The following is an 18,834-nucleotide window of genomic DNA, read 5'->3' on the forward strand; positions in this document are numbered from 1 at the left end:
TCCTGCTGCATTTACAAATGAAATACAAAAACCTGCGCTTGTGGAAAATAATGAAGAAAAACCGGAATGGCTGGAAGCTGCTAAACTAAGGCGGTGAGCCTTAAAGGAGAACTATGAGGTGAGTGCTTTTCACTCACCTCATAGTTCTAGCTGACCTGTGACAATGAGACTGTCACAGGTCGGCTCAGTAGATCAGGAGGTGAGCGAACACATACCGGCGTTCGCTCACCTCTCGATCCTGTCACGGCTCTCTGACAGTGACAGGGGATTGACTGGATTCCCCCCTCCCTGCTCCGATCCTCCAGCGCTGACTGGCTGAACGGACGGGGGAGGGTACAGCCTCTAGATAGGCAGAGCCAGCTGTCACTCACGCAGCTGGGTGGATCCAGACATAATTGTCGGGATCCGCTTCAGCTGCGGCGTCTCAGTATACCGCGAGCAGCAACTGGCGGTATACTGCGGCGTCTCAGCATACTGCGAGCTGTAGATCGCGGTATACTGAGCCTAGGGTGACGGGAGGACGCTAGTTTGTGTCCTCCCGTTACACTAAGGAGAACTATGGGGAAAATACTTAACCCCATAGTTCTGCTTTAAGGGTAAGTCAATCAGCAGTGTAGCGCTAAAAGCCTCACAGTATTAACCCAATTAGTGTTGAACATACAAAATAGAAACAATGTGTCAAATTCAGTGTATCTAAATAAATACTGAAACAGTTATTTTCTGATCGGCTGATCGGGACACCTAGGAACCTGGATGTAGGTATCGGCAGTATACTTGCCGCACCATGGCCAATTTAGGACGTGCGAATGAAGCCGGACAACACCGCCTCCTTTTAGTTTGTCATTGAGTTGTACAGGCTGAGCGGCCGCCACTGAATCGGGATATGTGGGATCCCGGCCGCAGGTAGGGACACGTGAATAAAGTAAAATTAAGCATTTGATGGAAACCCTTCTGCATCACATTATAAGTAGGGATGCACTGATACTAGGATGGGTATCGGTGCCAATACCGAGTATTAGGGCGAGTACTTGTACTCGGCCAAATGCTCCCGATGCTTACTCCGATACCGGGCGGTGAGTCATTACATGCTGCCCGGCTTCCTGATTGGCCCAAGCTCTGTCATCACTATGGAGCATACAGCTGGCTTCCCGGCCAATCAGGAAGCCGGGTATCGGTGCACCCCAAATTATAAGCGATGCAATACTAATACATCAGAATTCCATTGACACCAAGAGCTGTTTCCCTGCCAAGCCTCACCATATACAATGTGTTACCTTTGCTCTGACGTTCTCGAACGATGCTGGACTGACCAGGGAGAAGCAAATCAGGAAAACGTCCTGAAAGAAGAAAACGTTGCAATATACGAGTTACCCGCACAGGTTAAAGACGAACTCCAGGCACACCGCTACAGAGGAAATACATATATGGGAGCTGTTTTACCTGCCAAGGGGTTTATATTTCTGTCCATCCAGTCGTGAGATTGACATGGCTCTGCCACACAGCACAGCCAGGCGGATGACACCCCCTTTCTTTATTGCAGTTATATAGAATGGAGAAGGAATACAGTGGTCTACTCTCTGCACCCCCAGCCTGCTGACTGGGCAGTGAAAGAGCAGCCATGAGGTCATCTCTCTGCTCCCTATGTCTATCAACATGCTACATGTTAGTACATTTCCATGCAGCACACCTGATTGGCTCCCAGTCCTACCCCTCCCTCCCCCAGCCTGAGCTCTCCTGTACAGTGACAGCAAGAGGCTGATACCAGATTGAATTCAGGTACGAACGCACCATTTAGGCAGGCCCTTCTTTGGGGGTGGTTCACACCATACCTCGTTTTCATGCATTGCATTAAGGCAGCACATTAGTTCTCGTCCACACCAGATGCAGTGCGTTGCGGCCCGAACGCACTGCATCGCGGCCGGCTCACTTTTTTGTGGGTTCAGGAGGGGGCGTGGCGGGCCATTGAAGTGAATGCGGTCCCGTGCGATCAAAATGCTGCCAGACCGCAGGCATAATGTGTCTTGCGATCCCGTTCGCATTGCGGACGAAGGACGTGGCTACGGTGCCATTCAGTATAATGGCCCTCCTGCCCCACAAAAAAGTGAGCCGGCCGCAATGCGATGCAGTGCGTTCTGGCCAGAATCGGGCCGGAACGCACTGCGTCTGGTGTGAACGAGGCCTTGTTTGTGAATAATCCCATATGCACTATTGTTGGCAACACAGCCCCAATTTATCATTGTTTGCTCTAGTTGTGGAACTACAAGTCCCATGAGGCATTGCAAGACTGACAGTTACAGGCATGATTCCCAGAGGCAGAGACATGTTGGGATTTGTAGTTGGAGCACAGCTGGAGGGCCGCAGTTTCCCACCCCTGCATTAGAGGGAGCAACCAATGTCTCTGTGCACTTACAGTACTCTGAAACTGCGCTGCTTGCTAGAGGTTACCACAAATGGTACAATATAATGCCTTAGAGCAGGCCACCTCGGTACTCCAGCTGTGCTGTAGCTACATATCCCATTCTGCCTATGGAAGCCATGCCTGTGGCTGTCAGTCTTACAGTGCCTCATGGGACTTGTAGTTCCACAACAGCTAATGTGCCAAGGATGCCTACCCCTGGCTTAGAGGATATGATACATAGGCTCACTCACCGTCTGAGGGTAGGAGAGAGGTCTCAGCCTATCGTAGTCTTCCTGGCCCGCGGTATCCCAGAGGCCCAGGTTGACGGGCTTCCCATCCACCATGACATTGGCTGAATAGTTGTCGAATCTGCGCAAGAAAAGCCAGCAAAATCCATAGATTAGGATGAATAAAAAAGACGTTCGGTCACATGCATCAAAGGAGAGAGAGAAAGGGGGGAGAGATGGAGAGAAGAGGGGGGAGAGAAGAGGAGAAATGGAGAGAGAGAGGAGAAATGGAGAGAAAGAGGAGGAGAAATTGAGAGATAGAGAGGAGGAGAAATGGAGGGAGGAGGAGAGAGAGATGGAGAGAGAGAGGAGAAATGGAGAGAGAGAGGCGGAGAGAGAGAGAGGAGGAGAAATGGAGAGAGAGAGGCGGAGAGAGAGAGAGAGAGGAGGAGAAATGGAGAGAGGAGGAGAGAGAGAGAGAGGAGGAGAAATGGGGAGAGGAGGAGAGACAGATGGAGAGAGAGAGGCGGAGAAATGGAGGGAGGAGGAGAGAGAGAGAGGGGGAGAAATGGAGAGAGGGGGAGAGAGAGATTGAGAGGAGAGAAATGGAGAGGTGGAGAGTGAGAGATGGAGAGAGAGAGGAGAAATGAAGAGGGATGGAGAGAGAGGAGAGGGGGAGAAATCGAGAGAGAGAGAGAGAGGAGGAGAGGGAAAGATAGAGAGAGAGAGGAGGAAAGAGAGGAGAGGGGGGGGAATGGAGAGGAGAGAAATGGAGAGGAGGAGATGGAGAGAGAGAGGAGGAGAGGAGAGGGAGAGAGAGAGGAGGAGAAATGGAGAGAGGCGGAGAGAGAGATTGAGAGGAGAGAAATGGAGAGGTGGAGAGTGAGAGATGGAGAGAGAGAGGAGAAATGAAGAGGGATGGAGAGAGAGGAGAGGGGGAGAAATCGAGAGAGAGAGAGAGAGGAGGAGAGGGAAAGATAGAGAGAGAGAGGAGGAAAGAGAGGAGAGGGGGGGGAATGGAGAGGAGAGAAATGGAGAGGAGGAGATGGAGAGAGAGAGGAGGAGAGGAGATGGAGAGAGAGAGGAGGAGAGGAGATGGAGAGAGAGAGGAGGAGAGGAGAGGGAGAGAGAGAGGAGGAGAAATGGAGAGAGGCGGAGAGAGAGATTGAGAGGAGAGAAATGGAGAGGTGGAGAGTGAGAGATGGAGAGAGAGAGGAGAAATGAAGAGGGATGGAGAGAGAGGAGAGGGGGAGAAATCGAGAGAGAGAGAGAGAGGAGGAGAGGGAAAGATAGAGAGAGAGAGGAGGAAAGAGAGGAGAGGGGGAGGAATGGAGAGGAGAGAAATGGAGAGGAGGAGATGGAGAGAGAGAGGAGGAGAGGGAGAGAGGAGGAGAAATGGGGAGAGGAGGAGAGAGAGATGGAGAGAGAGAGGAGGAGAAATGGGGAGAGGAGGAGAGAGAGATGGAGAGAGAGAGGAGGAGAAATGGGGAGAGGAGGAGAGAGAGATGGAGAGAGAGAGGAGGAGAAATGGGGAGAGGAGGAGAGAGAGATGGAGAGAGAGAGGAGGAGAGAGAGGAGAGGGGGAGGAATGGAGAGGAGAGAAATGGAGAGGAGGAGATGGAGAGAGAGAGGAGGAGAGGAGATGGAGAGAGAGAGGAGGAGAAATGGAGAGGGAGGAGAGGGGGAGAAATCGAGAGAGAGAGGAGGAGAGGGAGAGATGGAGAGAGAGGGGGAGGGAGAGAGAGAGAGAGAGAGGAGGAAAGAGAGGGGAGAGGGGGAGAAATGGAGAGAGAGAGGAGGAAAGAGAGAGAGGGAGAAATGGAGAGAGAGAGAGGAAGAGATGGAGAGAGAAAACATCTAAAACCATGCACCTGTCCCGATTTGTGTATTTAAAGGCACCTGTACTGCAAGGGTTAAGCTTCTGATTGGTCCTCAAGCCCAGCCAATCAGATGCTACCAGTTACATTTACTCCAAAAGAAATAACTCTCCAGTTCCCTTTGGGCCATGCAGGGAAATCCGAACCATTTTTCTGGCCCTTCCTATACAATGCCAGTGTGAGAGACAATTAGTCAATGCGGAATTAGAAAGCCCAGCAAGGCCTGCACGCTTTTTGGCATCCTGTGTATAAATGGCAATGCCAGACAGCTCCATCACTGCTCTGGCGGGAGAAGGGGCATTTCCCTCCTCGGAGTCATTCGGCAGCCTGCGTAATCTGATTTCTCGGAATTGCCTTTTCCAGTTTCGATCAATTCCCCTGTAGGAGTGGACGATTCCTTGAAGAAAAATGGCCACTCTTTGTACTCACACGGTGGGGATGTACTCTCCCGGGAAGGCGTTGGTGGTGTAACTGATCAGAAGGCAGGTCTTTCCGACAGCTCTGAGGAGACATGACAGGATGACATCATCACACGCTGGAAAGTGCCGAGTAATTAAGGAATATTTGTCATTTCAGTTCTAGAAAGGATGGCGGATGAATCATTTGTGTCGGGTAATTAGTGAAGGCTCATTATACAACGTTCCAAAACAGACGCTGGCACGGCGTCTCAGCAAATGTGCAAAAAGAAACCTGAGCGACTGGACTATGAAATGGGGGGTGGGGGAATGCAGTTGCTATGGACAACAGTGCAATTTAAAGAGAAACTTCACCCACCAATCTAATGTCTCCCAAAACCAGGGGTGGGCAAACTCCGGCCCCCCAGCTGTTGTGGAACTACAAGTCCCATGAGCTATTGCAACATTCTTACAGCCACAGGCGTGACTCCCGGAGACAGATGAATTATGGGATTTGTAGTTTCACCACAGCTGGAGGGCCAGATTGCACAAAACATGCGCGACAACTGTCAAGGTTCCCAACGTGCTTATTTCAGCTCCCAACCAAACTTTCATGCCCTCAAATGGCTGATATCATAACATGTGCAGCACCATGGCAACTGTTGTCTAGACAGAGGCCAAGATGGCGCCTTCCTTGGCTGTAAGGGATAGAAAGTTGTGGTTCCACTTTAAGGCATGTTGACATTCCTAAAGCGGGCTGTTACCCTTAGTAACCAACCAGGTTTAATATTTCCAGCAGGGAGCTGGTTGCTAGGGGCAGCAGCGCCACCGATGAGGCCTACTTCAATAGTGGAGAGCAAACGAAATAGCACTGTCGCCCCTGGCAACCAATCTAGTTGCAGCTTTCTCACAAAAGGAGCAATCTGATTGGATGACAGCCCAACTTTAGGTCCAGATTCCTGCAAATAATCCCACGCTGTGCCCAAAAAACGCAGCTCTGTCCTGATTTCTAAATAGTGGTTTCCCATCACAGCCAATCATATTCCAGCTTCCTTTCTCTAAAAGAGAGTGCAGGAATCTGATTGGGCAGCACAGATATCTTGTTCTAGTTGTGAGATCAGGGGGTTCTAGTTGTCAGGGGTAGGCAACCTCAGCACTACAAGTCCCAGGAGGCATGGCAAGGCTCTGACAGCCGCAGGCATCACTCCCAAAGGCACAAAGGTATAGCAGGGTTCACATTCACAGAGTGATGCATGCAACGGGTGTAGCAGGGTACAAATCAATAGAGTGATGCATGATGGGTGTAGTGGTGAACACATTCATGGTGTGATGCCTACAACGGGTGTAGCGGGGTACAAACCCATAGAGCAATTCCATACACGTTCATGGAATTATGCATGCGATAGGTGTAGCGGTGTACACATTAATGGAACGATGCATGCAATGGGTATAGCGGTGTACACGTTCATGGAATTATGCATGCAATGGGTGTAGAGGTGTACACATTCATGGAATGATGCATGCAATGGGTGTAGCGGTGTACACATTCATGGAATGATGCATGCAATAGGTGTAGCGGTGTACACATTCATGGAGTGATACATGCAATGGGTGTAGCGGTGTACACATTCATGGAATGATACATGCAATGGGTATAGCGGTGTACACATTCATGGAATGATGCATGCAATAGGTGTAGCAGTGTACAAATATATGGAATTGTGCATGCAATGGGTGTAGCGGTGTACACAATCATGGAATGATGCATGCAATAGGTGTAGCGGTGTACACATTCATGGAACTATGCATGCAATGGGTATAGCGGTGTACACATTCATGGAATGATGCATGCAATAGGTGTAGCGGTGTACACATTTATGGAATTATGCATGCAATGGGTATAGCGGTGTACACATTCATGGAATTATGCATGCAATGGGTATAACGGTGTACACGTTCATGGAATGATGCATGCAGTGGGTGTAGCGGTGTACACATTCATGGAATGATGCGGAGGGAGTCTATAGGAGGGATGTACATGTGCAGTATGGATGATGTCATGGATTGTACACCTGCAGGAACACAATATGGATGGACTGGATGATCCTCATCACACATGATGCCCTCCCTATTCGGCCCCATCATAGCATAGCACCGGCATCACCGTGCGATGACAGCACCGAACGATACAGTCTAATTACCCCCCCGCGGGCTCCGCCTCTGCATCACCGTATACCCCCCTCCCCCCCGGGGGTCCCCCCACACCCGGCTCCACTCACCCATCTCCCACCACCACACATTTGATGGCCTGCATGGTACAGAGGGGACCAGAGGCGGCGGACAGCGGAGGAGACCGGGCTCAGCCGGGAGAGCAGACAGGAGGGGAGCGCTGACACACTGCGGAGGGGGCGGAGAGGCGGCAGTCACGTGACGGGTCACATGGCAGGGTGGAGGGACTACATCACATCTGTACGAGAGTGTGACAAGGGCCGGGTCAGGGTGCTGGGGGAGAACACATGGGATAAAGGAAAGTGCAGGGGGGACACATGGGGTGCAGAAGAGTTTCGAGGGGACACATGGGGTGTAGGAAAGTGCAGGTGGACACATGGGGGGTAAAATGGTAGAGGGGGGAAACACATGGGGTACAGGGAGAACTCATTGGGTATAGGAGAGTGCAGGGGGTAACTCAATGGGCATAGGAGAGTGCAGGGGTAACTCATGGGGCGTAGGAGAGTGCAGGGGTAACTCATGGGAAAAGGAGTGCAGGGGTAACTCACGGGAAAAGGAGTGCAGGGGTAACTCACCGAGTATAGAAGAGTGCAGGGGAAACACACAGGGTGCAGGAGGGGGGGGCGGGGGCACATGAGGTGTAGGAAAGTGCAAGGGAAATATATGGGGTGCCATTAGGATATGTTGGGCTGGGGTGGACATTTGGCCCTGGGGCAGTACCATTAGGATATGTTGGGCTGGGGGCATTTGGCCGTGGGGCAGTACCATTAGGATATGATGAGATGGGGGGCATTTGGCCATGGGGCAGTACCATTAGGATATGATGAGATGGGGGGCATTTGGCCCTGGGGCAGTACCATTAGGATAAGTAGTTGGCACAACCTCTTCTTTAATCATTTACAACAAACGTGTTCATTATATTGTGTTCTTGTGCACTAAAACTAACAAGTGTATTTTTTTTTACTAACATTTTGGGTTTAATAAACAGTTGCAATTGATGCCATTTTACTCTACAGGGTCTGTGCTTTCAGGAAAGATATAATTGGGGGGGGGGTTAACACCCATAGCAGTTATTTGTTTTCACGCTGCTGAGGAAATTTTCTGCCACTTCTTGTCCTGAAGAGTCAACAGGAAATGAAAAGAAATCTTTCAAAGGTAAACGGAATTCTCATCATAGAGCGTCGTCACAGGAACAGGTGTCCCCCGTGAATATTTCCCGTCACATCTTGCTCTGGTGACAACTCTTTTGGACCCCCCACTTTGTGTCTTGAGGAGAATCAGAGAGGGGGAATCTACTCACCATGGACAGCGACAACAACAGTAACTTGGCAGAGGGTCTGACCTTTCCCTTCTCTATCCAGAACAAAAAATGTCTTTACATATTAAGATACAACTGTATCATGGCAAAACAATAAATCTGATTGAAAACCCGTAGACCAATAAAGATGTTTTATTAAAAATGACCGTGCTGTAAAAAAAACCAAAAACATTATATATATATATATATCAAACAAACAATTACAAACATCAAAAACACTGAATGAAAAAAAATATATACTACAAAAATGGCAACAAAATTTCCGGACGGACAGGACTGTCTGCACCCAGAACTGGCACTCTGAAGGTGCAGAAAGATGGAGGATTTGGCTCATGTTCTTCCACCGGGTGAGCCAAGCGGGGTACTGACATAGTTCAGGACTGCGCTTTGCAGGAGGCTCGCTCTCTGCGCTTCTTGATCTCTCATCCTCAGGATCTCAGCTTCTTTGTGCCTCAGCTTCTCCATCAGAGAGGAGATCTCACTTTCTTTGTCCAGCAGTGTCTCGCGGTGGGTATTGGCCTGTGCTGGAGAGGTGTGACGGAGACGGACTCATTATAAGCTATTTATGTACATGTCAGACTATTACAAGGCTCTAAATATACAGAGCAAAGAACCAGCTAAATGGGTGTTGTAGGTGACCCGTACATTTATCTACTTCTCTCCTGAACCCCTTTAATGGTCATGTCCACCCACAAGTCATATGTCAGTTATAGGTCTGGTGGGCTGTGTGGGATCCTGGCTTTCTAGCGATCTCAGCAGATATCCCTGTGATAAGTCCTAAACTCTATTCCTGCCCCCTAGTGTGTTCCAGCTCCGCTTATAGTTCCATAATATTAGATTTCAAACAATTCAGCAGGAATAGTGGAAGTCCCTCACAACAGTTGTGCAGAACTCAATGCAGGGATGGTGGGAGCTCCTCATAATGGGCACAGACACGGGAACTCAGCTCAGGGATGATGGGAACTCCTCATAATGGGCACAGCAGGTATACAGACCCGGGAGCTCAGCATAGGGATGGTGGGAACTCCTCATAATGGGCACAGCAGGGGTACAGACCCGGGAACTCAGCACAGGGATGATGGGAACTCCTCATAATGGGCACAGCAGGGGTACAGACCCGGGAACTCAGCACAGGGATGATGGGAACTCCTCATAATGGGCACAGCAGGGGTACAGACCCGGGAACTCAGCACAGGGATGATGGGAACTCCTCATAATGGGCACAGCAGGGGTACAGACCCGGGAACTCAGCACAGGGATGATGGGAACTCCTCATAATGGGCACAGCAGGGGTACAGACCCGGGAACTCAGCACAGGGATGATGGGAACTCCTCATAATGGGCACAGCAGGTATACAGACCCGGGAGCTCAGCATAGGGATGGTGGGAACTCCTCATAATGGGCACAGACACAGGAACTCAGCTCAGGGATGGTGGGAACTCCTCATAATGGGCACAGCAGGTGTACAGACCCGGGAGCTCAGCATAGGGATGGTGGGAACTCCTCATAATGGGCACAGCAGGTGTACAGACCCGGGAACTCAGCACAGGGATGGTTGGAACCCCTCATAATGGGCACAACGGGGTACAGACCTGGGAACTCAGCATAGGGATGGTGGGAGCCCCTCATAATGGGCACAGCAGGTGTACAGACCCGGGAGCTCACCACAGGGATGGTGGGAACTCCTCATAATGGGCACGGACCCGGGAACTCAGCACAGGGATGGTGGAAACCCTCATAATGGGCACAGCAGGTGTACAGACCTGGAAACTCAGTGCAGGGATAGTGGAAGCCCCTCATAATGGGTACATCAGGTGTATAGACCCGGGAACTCAGCACAGGGATGGTGGGAACTCCTCATAATGGGCACAGCAGGTGTACAGACCCGGGAGCTCAGCACAGGGATGGTGGGAACTCCTCATAATGGGCACAGCAGGTGTACAGACCCGGGAGCTCAGCACAGGGGTGGTGGGAGCCCCTCATAATCGGCACTCCTTATTTGCATGCTGCACCCTTGATTAGCTCCCAGTGCTGCTCCTCCTCCTACAAGTCTGACTTCTACTACAGGGGGGATTATAGAAGGCAGATACCAATTCAGCTACCTGATGATGATTTACATGTAACACACACACACATACGCTGTATTGTATTGTACCGACAGTAGTACCTTTCTGTTGTCTCTCCAGAGCCGATATCTTTTCTTTAAGACCTTCCTGGGTGGCGAGCTCAGCCTCCAGGTGTCCGATCTGTTCCTGTAACTCCACTCGAACCTTCGTGACTTCGGTGAATTTCTCTTGATCTTTCTTTGAAATTTCCTGCAGGTAAAATATTCGGGTTATTCGATGACTTCAGATCACCAAGAAAATCCTCAGGCAAGGTTCACACCTAAAGCGACTGAGCTGGTGAGCTGTTTTGGTGATTTTGCTTTGAAAACCCTGCGGTTTTCAATGCATAGATGTCTATGGAACCCAAACCGCGTGACAACCGCCCGAAAATCGCTCCTGCGCCTTTTTGTGCGACATGTGATTTCAACCGCGCGACAAATCGCAAAGGTGTGAACAGCTTCCATAGACTTGAATGCAGGTTTTGTGCGATATCGCGCGGATGAATCGCCTAGGTGTGAACCTAGCCTTGCATCCTCAACCTCCACCTGCAGCTGGAAATGCACCGTTGCAGCAATAAACCCTTCTTAGACCCCATGAGCTACATCAATCAGTTTCAGCGCTGAGCGACATTGAGCTACAGTGCACATTTTGTCGCACTACGTAGCGTCTGGGGCCAAATCGTACAAAATCCGCTGGAAAAATAGGTAATGTTCGAAATACAGGCTTGAGCTACAAGCGACATTGAGCTGAGAGGTGTGAACAGCTCCATTGAAATGCATTGGACGAGCTACATCGAGCGATATTTGAGCTGAAATCGTGCTACAAATCGCTGTGTGAATGGGGTCTTAGGTTGGCCGTGCACTTTACAATCCGATTGTACAATTTCCTTACAATAAAAACTTTGCAGGGTGAGGTCCTCACTAATAAGATACACGTGGAGTGGATTGCCTAAAGAGACACTGTCACTTTGCCTCCTGATAGCCCAGCAAGTTATATTCACCAAAGGTAATCTGTCTTTAAAAATATAACTGTTAATCTTCCAGAAATCCAGTGAACACTCAACCTTCCGATTGAGCTGACAATGCTGCCTCTGCTTCACTGAAATCCCAAGCAGTGGTGTCAGCCCTGCCTGCTTTTCCCCCTACTCGGCTATAGATCACCTTCTCCTCTCCTAATCTACACAAGGGGGGAGGTTTGCAGTCCACCACGGGAGAACTGTCCGAAGCGGACAACACTGCTTGGGATTTCAGTGCAGCAGAGGCAGCGTTGTCAGCTCCCTACAGGAAATTAGGAGCTCAGTTGATTTTTAGCACATCACCAGGTATGTTTCTGTACTTGCATCATTTTTACAGAGACAAAACACTGGGAAATGCGCTTGCTTATTAAATATTTTCTAGGCATACACCATAGCTGCATTCTTACTATCTGTGTCTTTTTAGCTATGAAAAGATAAATGTGTTAATTAGCATTCTCAGTACCTGTTGCAGACCATCAATGCGTCTCTTCAGACCTTCGATCTGTAAGCCGAGTTGGTTGTTCTGGGCCTGCAGCTCCCCTGCCAGCTGCTTCTGCTGCAGGACCTGAGCCTGGGCCTGGTCGCGGGACTGGGTCAGGGTTCGGATCTTGTCCTGGAGGACCGTGGAGTGTTGCTGCTGCTCGGAGGGAATAAGACGACAGTAACCAATGATACTTGTGATTGATGTCATTGTTTTCTTAAGAAATTTAAAGGCCTACCCCTTCCAAAAATTGGTATCTCAGTTCTGGGAGCAACTTATAAAGTCAAATAACCATTGAAGGGGAATCTGCATAGCATTGCAGGGGAAGAGGTCTACCATAAACCAAAGTAGCTACTGTCAAGTCTTTGCCTGGGTTTGGGGGGCTCCCTGGCCACAGTAAGTCAGTTTAGAGCAGCCTTAGGGTTCCTCCAGAGGTTGCTAGGTGTTCCTTGCCTCAAAGATAAACTATCACTGACATCAATGAGCTTTTCAGGTATCTGTAAGGGGGACATTCTCCCCGCAGACCACTAATGTAGTGATCCTTCTTCCCACCACCAACCAGCAGTATAAAGGGTACGTCTCCACCAACTCCACAAGGGGTCACTTTTTCCCTGAACTTACTAAATGTAAGGGATTCAAGATTCATTGTCCTGTGCTTCCTTTCTGGCCATTATGATTATTTGTTTCGATTAAATAAAAATAATCTGCTCTTAGGAAAAATGTATATAAAGTTTAAAGCCGCTATGCTAAAAAGCCAAAGGCTCTTGGAACTCTACTATGACACTGCACGGCGCTGAAAACTTCTAATATTAAATGCAACCTCTTTGGTTAATAAAGCAATTAATATAACACAATGATCAAATTTGATGTGAAAAATAAGAATTAACAAAATAAATCGAATTGATGTAAAAATGAATATGAATAAAAATGTGAGTGAATCAATAAGAAGTGATTTACTAAAGGAGGTAAAAATAATGGATAAACCGAAGTGTAATAAATGAAATCAATTAATAAAGAGTGATGGACCTTCTTCAGTAATATAAATAATATGTGATAAAGGTAATGTTATAAGAAAAATGCACAACACTGAAAACTAAATTATCATAAGTGAGTAACCATGTAACTGTAATGCAGTGTGTTCATGGGTTGAACTGGCTTTACCTATAAGGGATTATTCTCACCTCTTCCTGCTGAGTGGCATTCCGAGCCTTCTGGATCTCTTCTTCTGCCTGAGCGCGCTCATTGGCCAGCGTTATCTTCGTCCTGCTCAGCTCCTATAGAAAGAGATCAATGAACTCTTTGCCAGACCGGGCAGTGCGCTTTATACAGTATGGGTTCAGCGGCAGACATGGAGGAGATAGGAACTGTGTTATGACATAAACCATTCAAGCAATAAGAACTCCATACAATTCCAACGCAGTGACTAATCAGGATGTGGCAGCCAAAGATGTCCCCTTTGCTGTTAAAGCTGAAGTCACGGATTTGGAAACTCCAACCCCGCACAAATCCAAGCAGATGTACCTTCTGTTTTACAAGATTTTACTGGCTGGTTCGGTGACGTCCCAGGCCCTTCCTCTTCTTATCAGGAAGTGGGCACTACTTAGTTTAGTACAAAACGTTGGTAAATAATGACATGCGAGTCTTATTTGGTGCTGCAGGACTCTGCGCCAGACACTGACACTGCCCCAGGGGGTGGGAGCAACGACAGCTTGGGCTCAGGAGAAGACTAACGGTATCTAGTGCCAAAGAAGAAGTACTGCAGGGGACAGCTTCAGATTGAATCTGCTTTTTAATTTTTTTCAAAGAATGGTTAGAAGAGCCACTTAAAATGTTCTATGCTGTTTTCCCAGGAACACAACAGGTAGTGAAAGGAAATGTCTACAACGTTAGATAGTTGCCAATTAATTATTAGAACATTAAATCCTCACTTCATGCTGTGTTGACAGCTGTAAACATTTGGATTTCCCATTACCTTGGCAAGCCACATATCATATTATGGAAGCACTAATTTTATATATATATTACTGTATATAGATCTCTCTCTCTCCCTCTCTCTCATATATATCTATCTATCTATCTCAAATATATAAACAAAATGAATGTGACATCATACAAGAGAACGTGTTACAAAGTAAATCTTTTCGTTCAGGACAAATAGCTTCCCGTTCCTCGAGCAGCAATCTATAGTGCTGTGAGCCATAAGAAGCAACCACCGAACACATTTCAGTGACTCTGGTAGGGCAGTAGTGTGCTGGGAGCTAAAGGTTACTGCACTTTGTAAGCTGATATTTCTCCTACGTTGAATAATTCAGCAGATCTCACCTCCTCAAGCGCTAGTTTTGTAGCTTCAATCCGCTGAACTCTTTCTTGTGCTGCTCTTTCACTGTCTTCAAGATGGCGGGTCATGTGATCCATCTGTAATCAGAAAAGAGTTAGCCCCCCCTCTTTGATGTTACCTGGGGCATCCAGCTGAAGTGGAAACAGTCCACAGAGACTTACTTCTTTTTGGCGAAGAACACTGGCATCATCCTGGGCCTGTCGGAATCTCTTCTTTTCTGCTTCCAAACGCTCTAAAAAAAGAAAAGAAAAGACACCAATAAGCCAGGTTTATCAGCCACATGTTCAATCTCCTTTAGGATTACCAAGAACTATGTAGTGCCAAGGCACATCTGTCTGGATACAAATTAAATCACATCCTTGTGATCTTCGCCAGCTCTGTATGTGAGTACAGGGCACCAGGATAATGCTTCCTCAGGGGTGGGTCCATGACACCCTGTACTCACAGGATGTCCTCAGTTTTGCATGTTGAATAACACTGGGCTTCTTTCAAACCAAGAGACTGATGACCTCTAGTGGCAGAAATGGATTACTGCAAGGACCATTGGCGAAGAAAAGGTAAGTATTGCAGCAAGAGGGGCTGTTTTGTTATAAAAGGCTCCTGGGGAAAGTTTTATTTAAATAATTTAAAAAAAAGTTGGGCTTTAAAAGGACTGCTAGGGTACACTCTGGCACTATATAGTAGTTGGTAAGTCTAAAGGAGACTGTACAATAAGGTTGCAATGTGCATGGGAAGCTTGTTTACTTAGAAAAAAGTGCAGAAAGATCTATGATCAGCTGTGTTCCCTAGCGCAGCTTCCCCCTTTCCTGAACCCCCCCATCAGGGAGCATGCAATGATAACATAAAATGTCCCCTGATCCTTGGGACTACATGTCCCACGATTCCAAGTGCCACCCCCATCTAGTCCTTTCTGAGAAACTACAAGCCTGCCTTAGGACACTGCTTGTGCCAACATGCACAGGTAGCATCCTACGGCATGCTTGTAGTCTCTCTTCTCGGAGTGCACACAAAAGAGTGGCAACATAGGATCCTGCCAGGGAATGTGGCCACCCAGGAAGAGACAGCCTGGGGCAGTGGTCTTTGGACCAACTCAATGAAGAGGAAAGGAAAGCTTGTAAAGCCCCAAGTGGCTGAAAGGCAATCATATACTGTACAAACCTCATTATGGGAGCAACACCTAAAATACAAAGTTGCCGAATGTTAAATAGTTACTATTTATTACCATGCTCTAAAGAAACCACACTAGATCAGACTCTGTTACACTATGAAGACAAGGACTGCGGGAAGTGTTCTGTAGTCCTAACACCCTGCCCCAGGGTGATAACGCTGCACATAAATAAAGTACAGTCAATAAGTGTTGTCATCCTAAGATAGGAAATGTGTAATTGAGAGAATCACCAGGTAAAAAAAAAAAAAGCCAGAAAAAAGAATAGTAATGCAGTCATCACATCTAAGGACTGGTAAGCTGCAATATATATATTTTTTCCTGGGGTTAGATACACATTAAGGCTTTGAAATCACCAGCTCCCACCTTCTGCTTGCATTGCTCGAAGCTTGAGCTCTGCACTTGTGTTGGTCAGTTCCTGTTTTAGCTCGAACAGCTGTTCCTGCTGCCCTGAGCACTTCCTCTCCAGCTCCTCCGCCTGTGGGATCATACAATGGACAATCATCATTAGGATCACTTTAAAGTACACATCAGGGAAGATTTACATAGGCTGCCATTGGGGACCTCTCTGAGAATGTCAGATTCCTGGCTTTCGTGTTAATGCCTTTCTGAAACAATGCATTGGCTACCAAATTCTAATAAAAAAAAAAAGAAGCTATTTACTACTCCTCCTCCTTTTGGTGCTTTTTTACACTTCAAGCCCTGCAACAGCTTTTGCTGCCATATTCTTAGCCCAGAGCTTTCCCCTGCAGTACTTCATTTCTGCCACAAGATGCCCTCAGTCGTCAAGGTAGAATGACAGGTAGCAACATTTAAAGGAGAACTATGAGGCGAGTGCTTTTCACTCACCTCATAGTTCTAGCCGACCTGTGACAATGAGACTGTCACAGGTCGGCTCAGTAGATTGGGAGGTGAGTGAACACATACCGGCGTTCGCTCACCTCTCGATCCTGTCACGGCTCTCTGCCGTGACAGGGGAGGGGCTGGATTCCCCCCTCCCCGCTCCAATCCGCCAGTGCTGACTGGCGGAACGGACGGGGGAGGGTACAGCTGGCTCTGCCTCTTGATAGGCAGAGCCAGCTGTCAGTCACGCAGCTGGGCGGCTCCCGGCACAATTGTCGGGATCCGCTTCAGCTGCGGCGTCTCAGTATACCGCGAGCAGTAGCTCGCGGTATACTGCGGCGTCTCAGTATACCGCGAGCTACAGCTCGCGGTATACTCAGCCTAGGGTGACGGGAGGACACTAGTTTGTGTCCTCCCGTTACCCTAAGGAGAACTATGGGGAAAAGCCTTAACCCCATAGTTCTCCTTTAAATCCGTGGTTCTCAACCCAAAAGTGGGGCGTAACCCCATGTTCATTGGGTCGTCGTGTGCCTTCCACTGCACTAGGTGAGAGGCTTCTCAGCCTCCCCCATAGCGCAGCAATGTCAGTTCTCGCACCAAGCAGCCATTCAAAATAAGCTGCCCGGTGTGGCGCCAAGTGTCGGCTTCAGTTGGGGTGGGCTGGGGCTATGGCAGCGAGGGAGCTCCATTCCATAAGTGCATTGCTTACAGCTCCCTCGCATGCCCTGTAAAGGTGCCTAGACTGGAGTGATGTCACATTTTGGCTGCCCGCACCTCAGGGCGGGCAAGGGAGCTGTACAAGTAATGCACACATGGATGGAGCTCCATCACAGCACAGCTGCAAAAACGACCCCAGGCTGAGGATCCACTCCAGTTCTCATAAGGTAGAGAGACTTTTTTTTTCTGTGTGTGTGTGAGAATGACTGAGTGTGTGAGATTGTGTCTGTGGTTGTTTGTCTCGATCACAATTGCACCTACCACGCGTTCTGGTTCAGGAGGAGCATAGCGCTGCCATTCATTTGAATGGCACCCCAAACGCACATCCAGCCCACAGTTCGATTGCCCACACTGGAACGGTCAGTATCACAATGCCAGTTCCACAACATTCCAGTGCAGTGCAACTTAATGACCAAGGACAAATGTGGATCCTGAGGTTACACAGGTTGAGAACCACTGATTTAAATAATTTCTTCTAAGCCCAGGCTGTCATGAACTTGTCGCTGGCCTGTTCACATGTATTTACGTGAACCCAAATGGGAGCGGTCAGCCGTCCAGTCATTCTATTACGACGGGCGGATGGCAACAGGTTAAACCAGTATATTTACAATCAACCAATACAAAACTTGCTAATATCGCCTTTGAAATATATTATACAGCACAGATATGACGCTTACCTTGCTGCGATAGATGAGGATTTTCTCATTGGAAGCTGCCAGTTCCTGTCTTAGTTTGAGCTCACGTGCTACAAAGTCCTGAAAAGAGAAAAGAAGCATTGAACACCGTTATGGAAGTTTGGTCTAACCTTCTACCGGTTACACTGTTGCCTTCTTTCTTATGGCATCTCTTTACACCTTCACCACAAGATGAAACCATGAAATAGTCATTTAACCTACAACATGAGTCAACTGGCATAACGTATTGGTTAAACACCATTATACGACAACCATCTTTTATTAAAAGGGTCAGTCAACACAAAAGTGATATTTTAGTAATAGGTGGAGGTTGGTGGGCTGAGTCAGCCCCTGGACACTTATGAGTCTTAGATACTTCAACATTGAGATCTCCCTACCATAATTCCCAACTCAGTTCCAGTCCACCAGGCAGTTTTGGGTGTTCCCACCCAGCTTTATGTGTCCCATTTTCTACTGTTACATTCCTAAAGATATATAAAAAAAACAAATCCAGCAGGGATAGTGGGAGTCCTCCCATAATGGGTACAGCCGGTGTGCTGACCTGGGAACCCAGCACAGGGATGGTTGGAGGCCCTCACTATGGGTACAGCAGGTGTGCTGACCTGGAAACCCAGCACAGGGATGGTCAGAGGCCCCCACTATGGGTACAGCCGGTGTGCTGACCAGGGAACCCAGCACAGGGATGGTCAGAGGCCCCCACTATGGGCACAGCAGGTGTGCTGACTTGGGAACCCAGCACAGGGATGGCGGGAGTCCCCCGATAATGGGTACAGCAGGTGTACTGACCACTATTGTTTTCCCCTGGTGCCATGACTGTCCACATCTGGCTTTCCCTCCAAAGATCATACTGAAAGTTTTATCTTATGTTCTATTAATCTTAACTAATAAATCAGCACAGAGCTCATCTGACACACAAAGTACATTAGATGAGAGCGGACCAATGAACGAGGGCAGGGAGAATCGCCAGCTCTATGTCACCTTCCGTTTCAGGCTGGGCTACAGCATCTTTCAGAAGGGTTACAGGAACAGA

At 48.3% G+C, this 18,834-nt stretch overlaps 2 protein-coding genes across 3 annotated transcripts in view; both read right to left on the reverse strand.

Annotated features, from left to right (window-relative positions):
* RAC3 (ras-related C3 botulinum toxin substrate 3 (rho family, small GTP binding protein Rac3)) overlaps positions 1-7,334 on the reverse strand; it is a 10,010-nt gene extending 2,676 nt beyond the window's left edge. The window contains exons 1-4 of the mRNA XM_018561796.1: positions 7,177-7,334; positions 4,932-5,003; positions 2,650-2,767; positions 1,275-1,337 (exon numbers count right to left, since the gene is read on the reverse strand). Coding sequence (XP_018417298.1) covers positions 1,275-1,337; positions 2,650-2,767; positions 4,932-5,003; positions 7,177-7,211 — 288 coding nt within the window. The 5' untranslated portion in view covers positions 7,212-7,334. The remainder of the gene's footprint in view (positions 1-1,274; positions 1,338-2,649; positions 2,768-4,931; positions 5,004-7,176) is intronic.
* A 1,386-nt stretch (positions 7,335-8,720) lies between these two features.
* Positions 8,721-18,834, reverse strand: part of LRRC45 (leucine rich repeat containing 45) — a 19,213-nt gene continuing 9,099 nt past the window's right edge. The window contains exons 10-17 of one of the 2 annotated variants that reach the window (XM_018561773.1): positions 17,787-17,864; positions 15,916-16,027; positions 14,546-14,616; positions 14,369-14,461; positions 13,228-13,320; positions 12,029-12,202; positions 10,613-10,760; positions 8,721-8,968 (exon numbers count right to left, since the gene is read on the reverse strand). In XM_018561773.1, the coding sequence (XP_018417275.1) occupies positions 8,775-8,968; positions 10,613-10,760; positions 12,029-12,202; positions 13,228-13,320; positions 14,369-14,461; positions 14,546-14,616; positions 15,916-16,027; positions 17,787-17,864 (963 nt within the window). In that variant the 3' untranslated portion in view covers positions 8,721-8,774. Of the gene's footprint in view, positions 8,969-10,612; positions 10,761-12,028; positions 12,203-13,227; positions 13,321-14,368; positions 14,462-14,545; positions 14,617-15,915; positions 16,028-17,780; positions 17,865-18,834 lie in introns of both variants that reach the window. The other variant, XM_018561774.1, reaches the window with a different exon arrangement.

This window comes from Nanorana parkeri, unplaced genomic scaffold (assembly GCF_000935625.1).
Source record: "Nanorana parkeri isolate BGI_ZX_2015 unplaced genomic scaffold, ASM93562v1 scaffold544, whole genome shotgun sequence".
NCBI lineage: Eukaryota > Metazoa > Chordata > Amphibia > Anura > Dicroglossidae > Nanorana > Nanorana parkeri.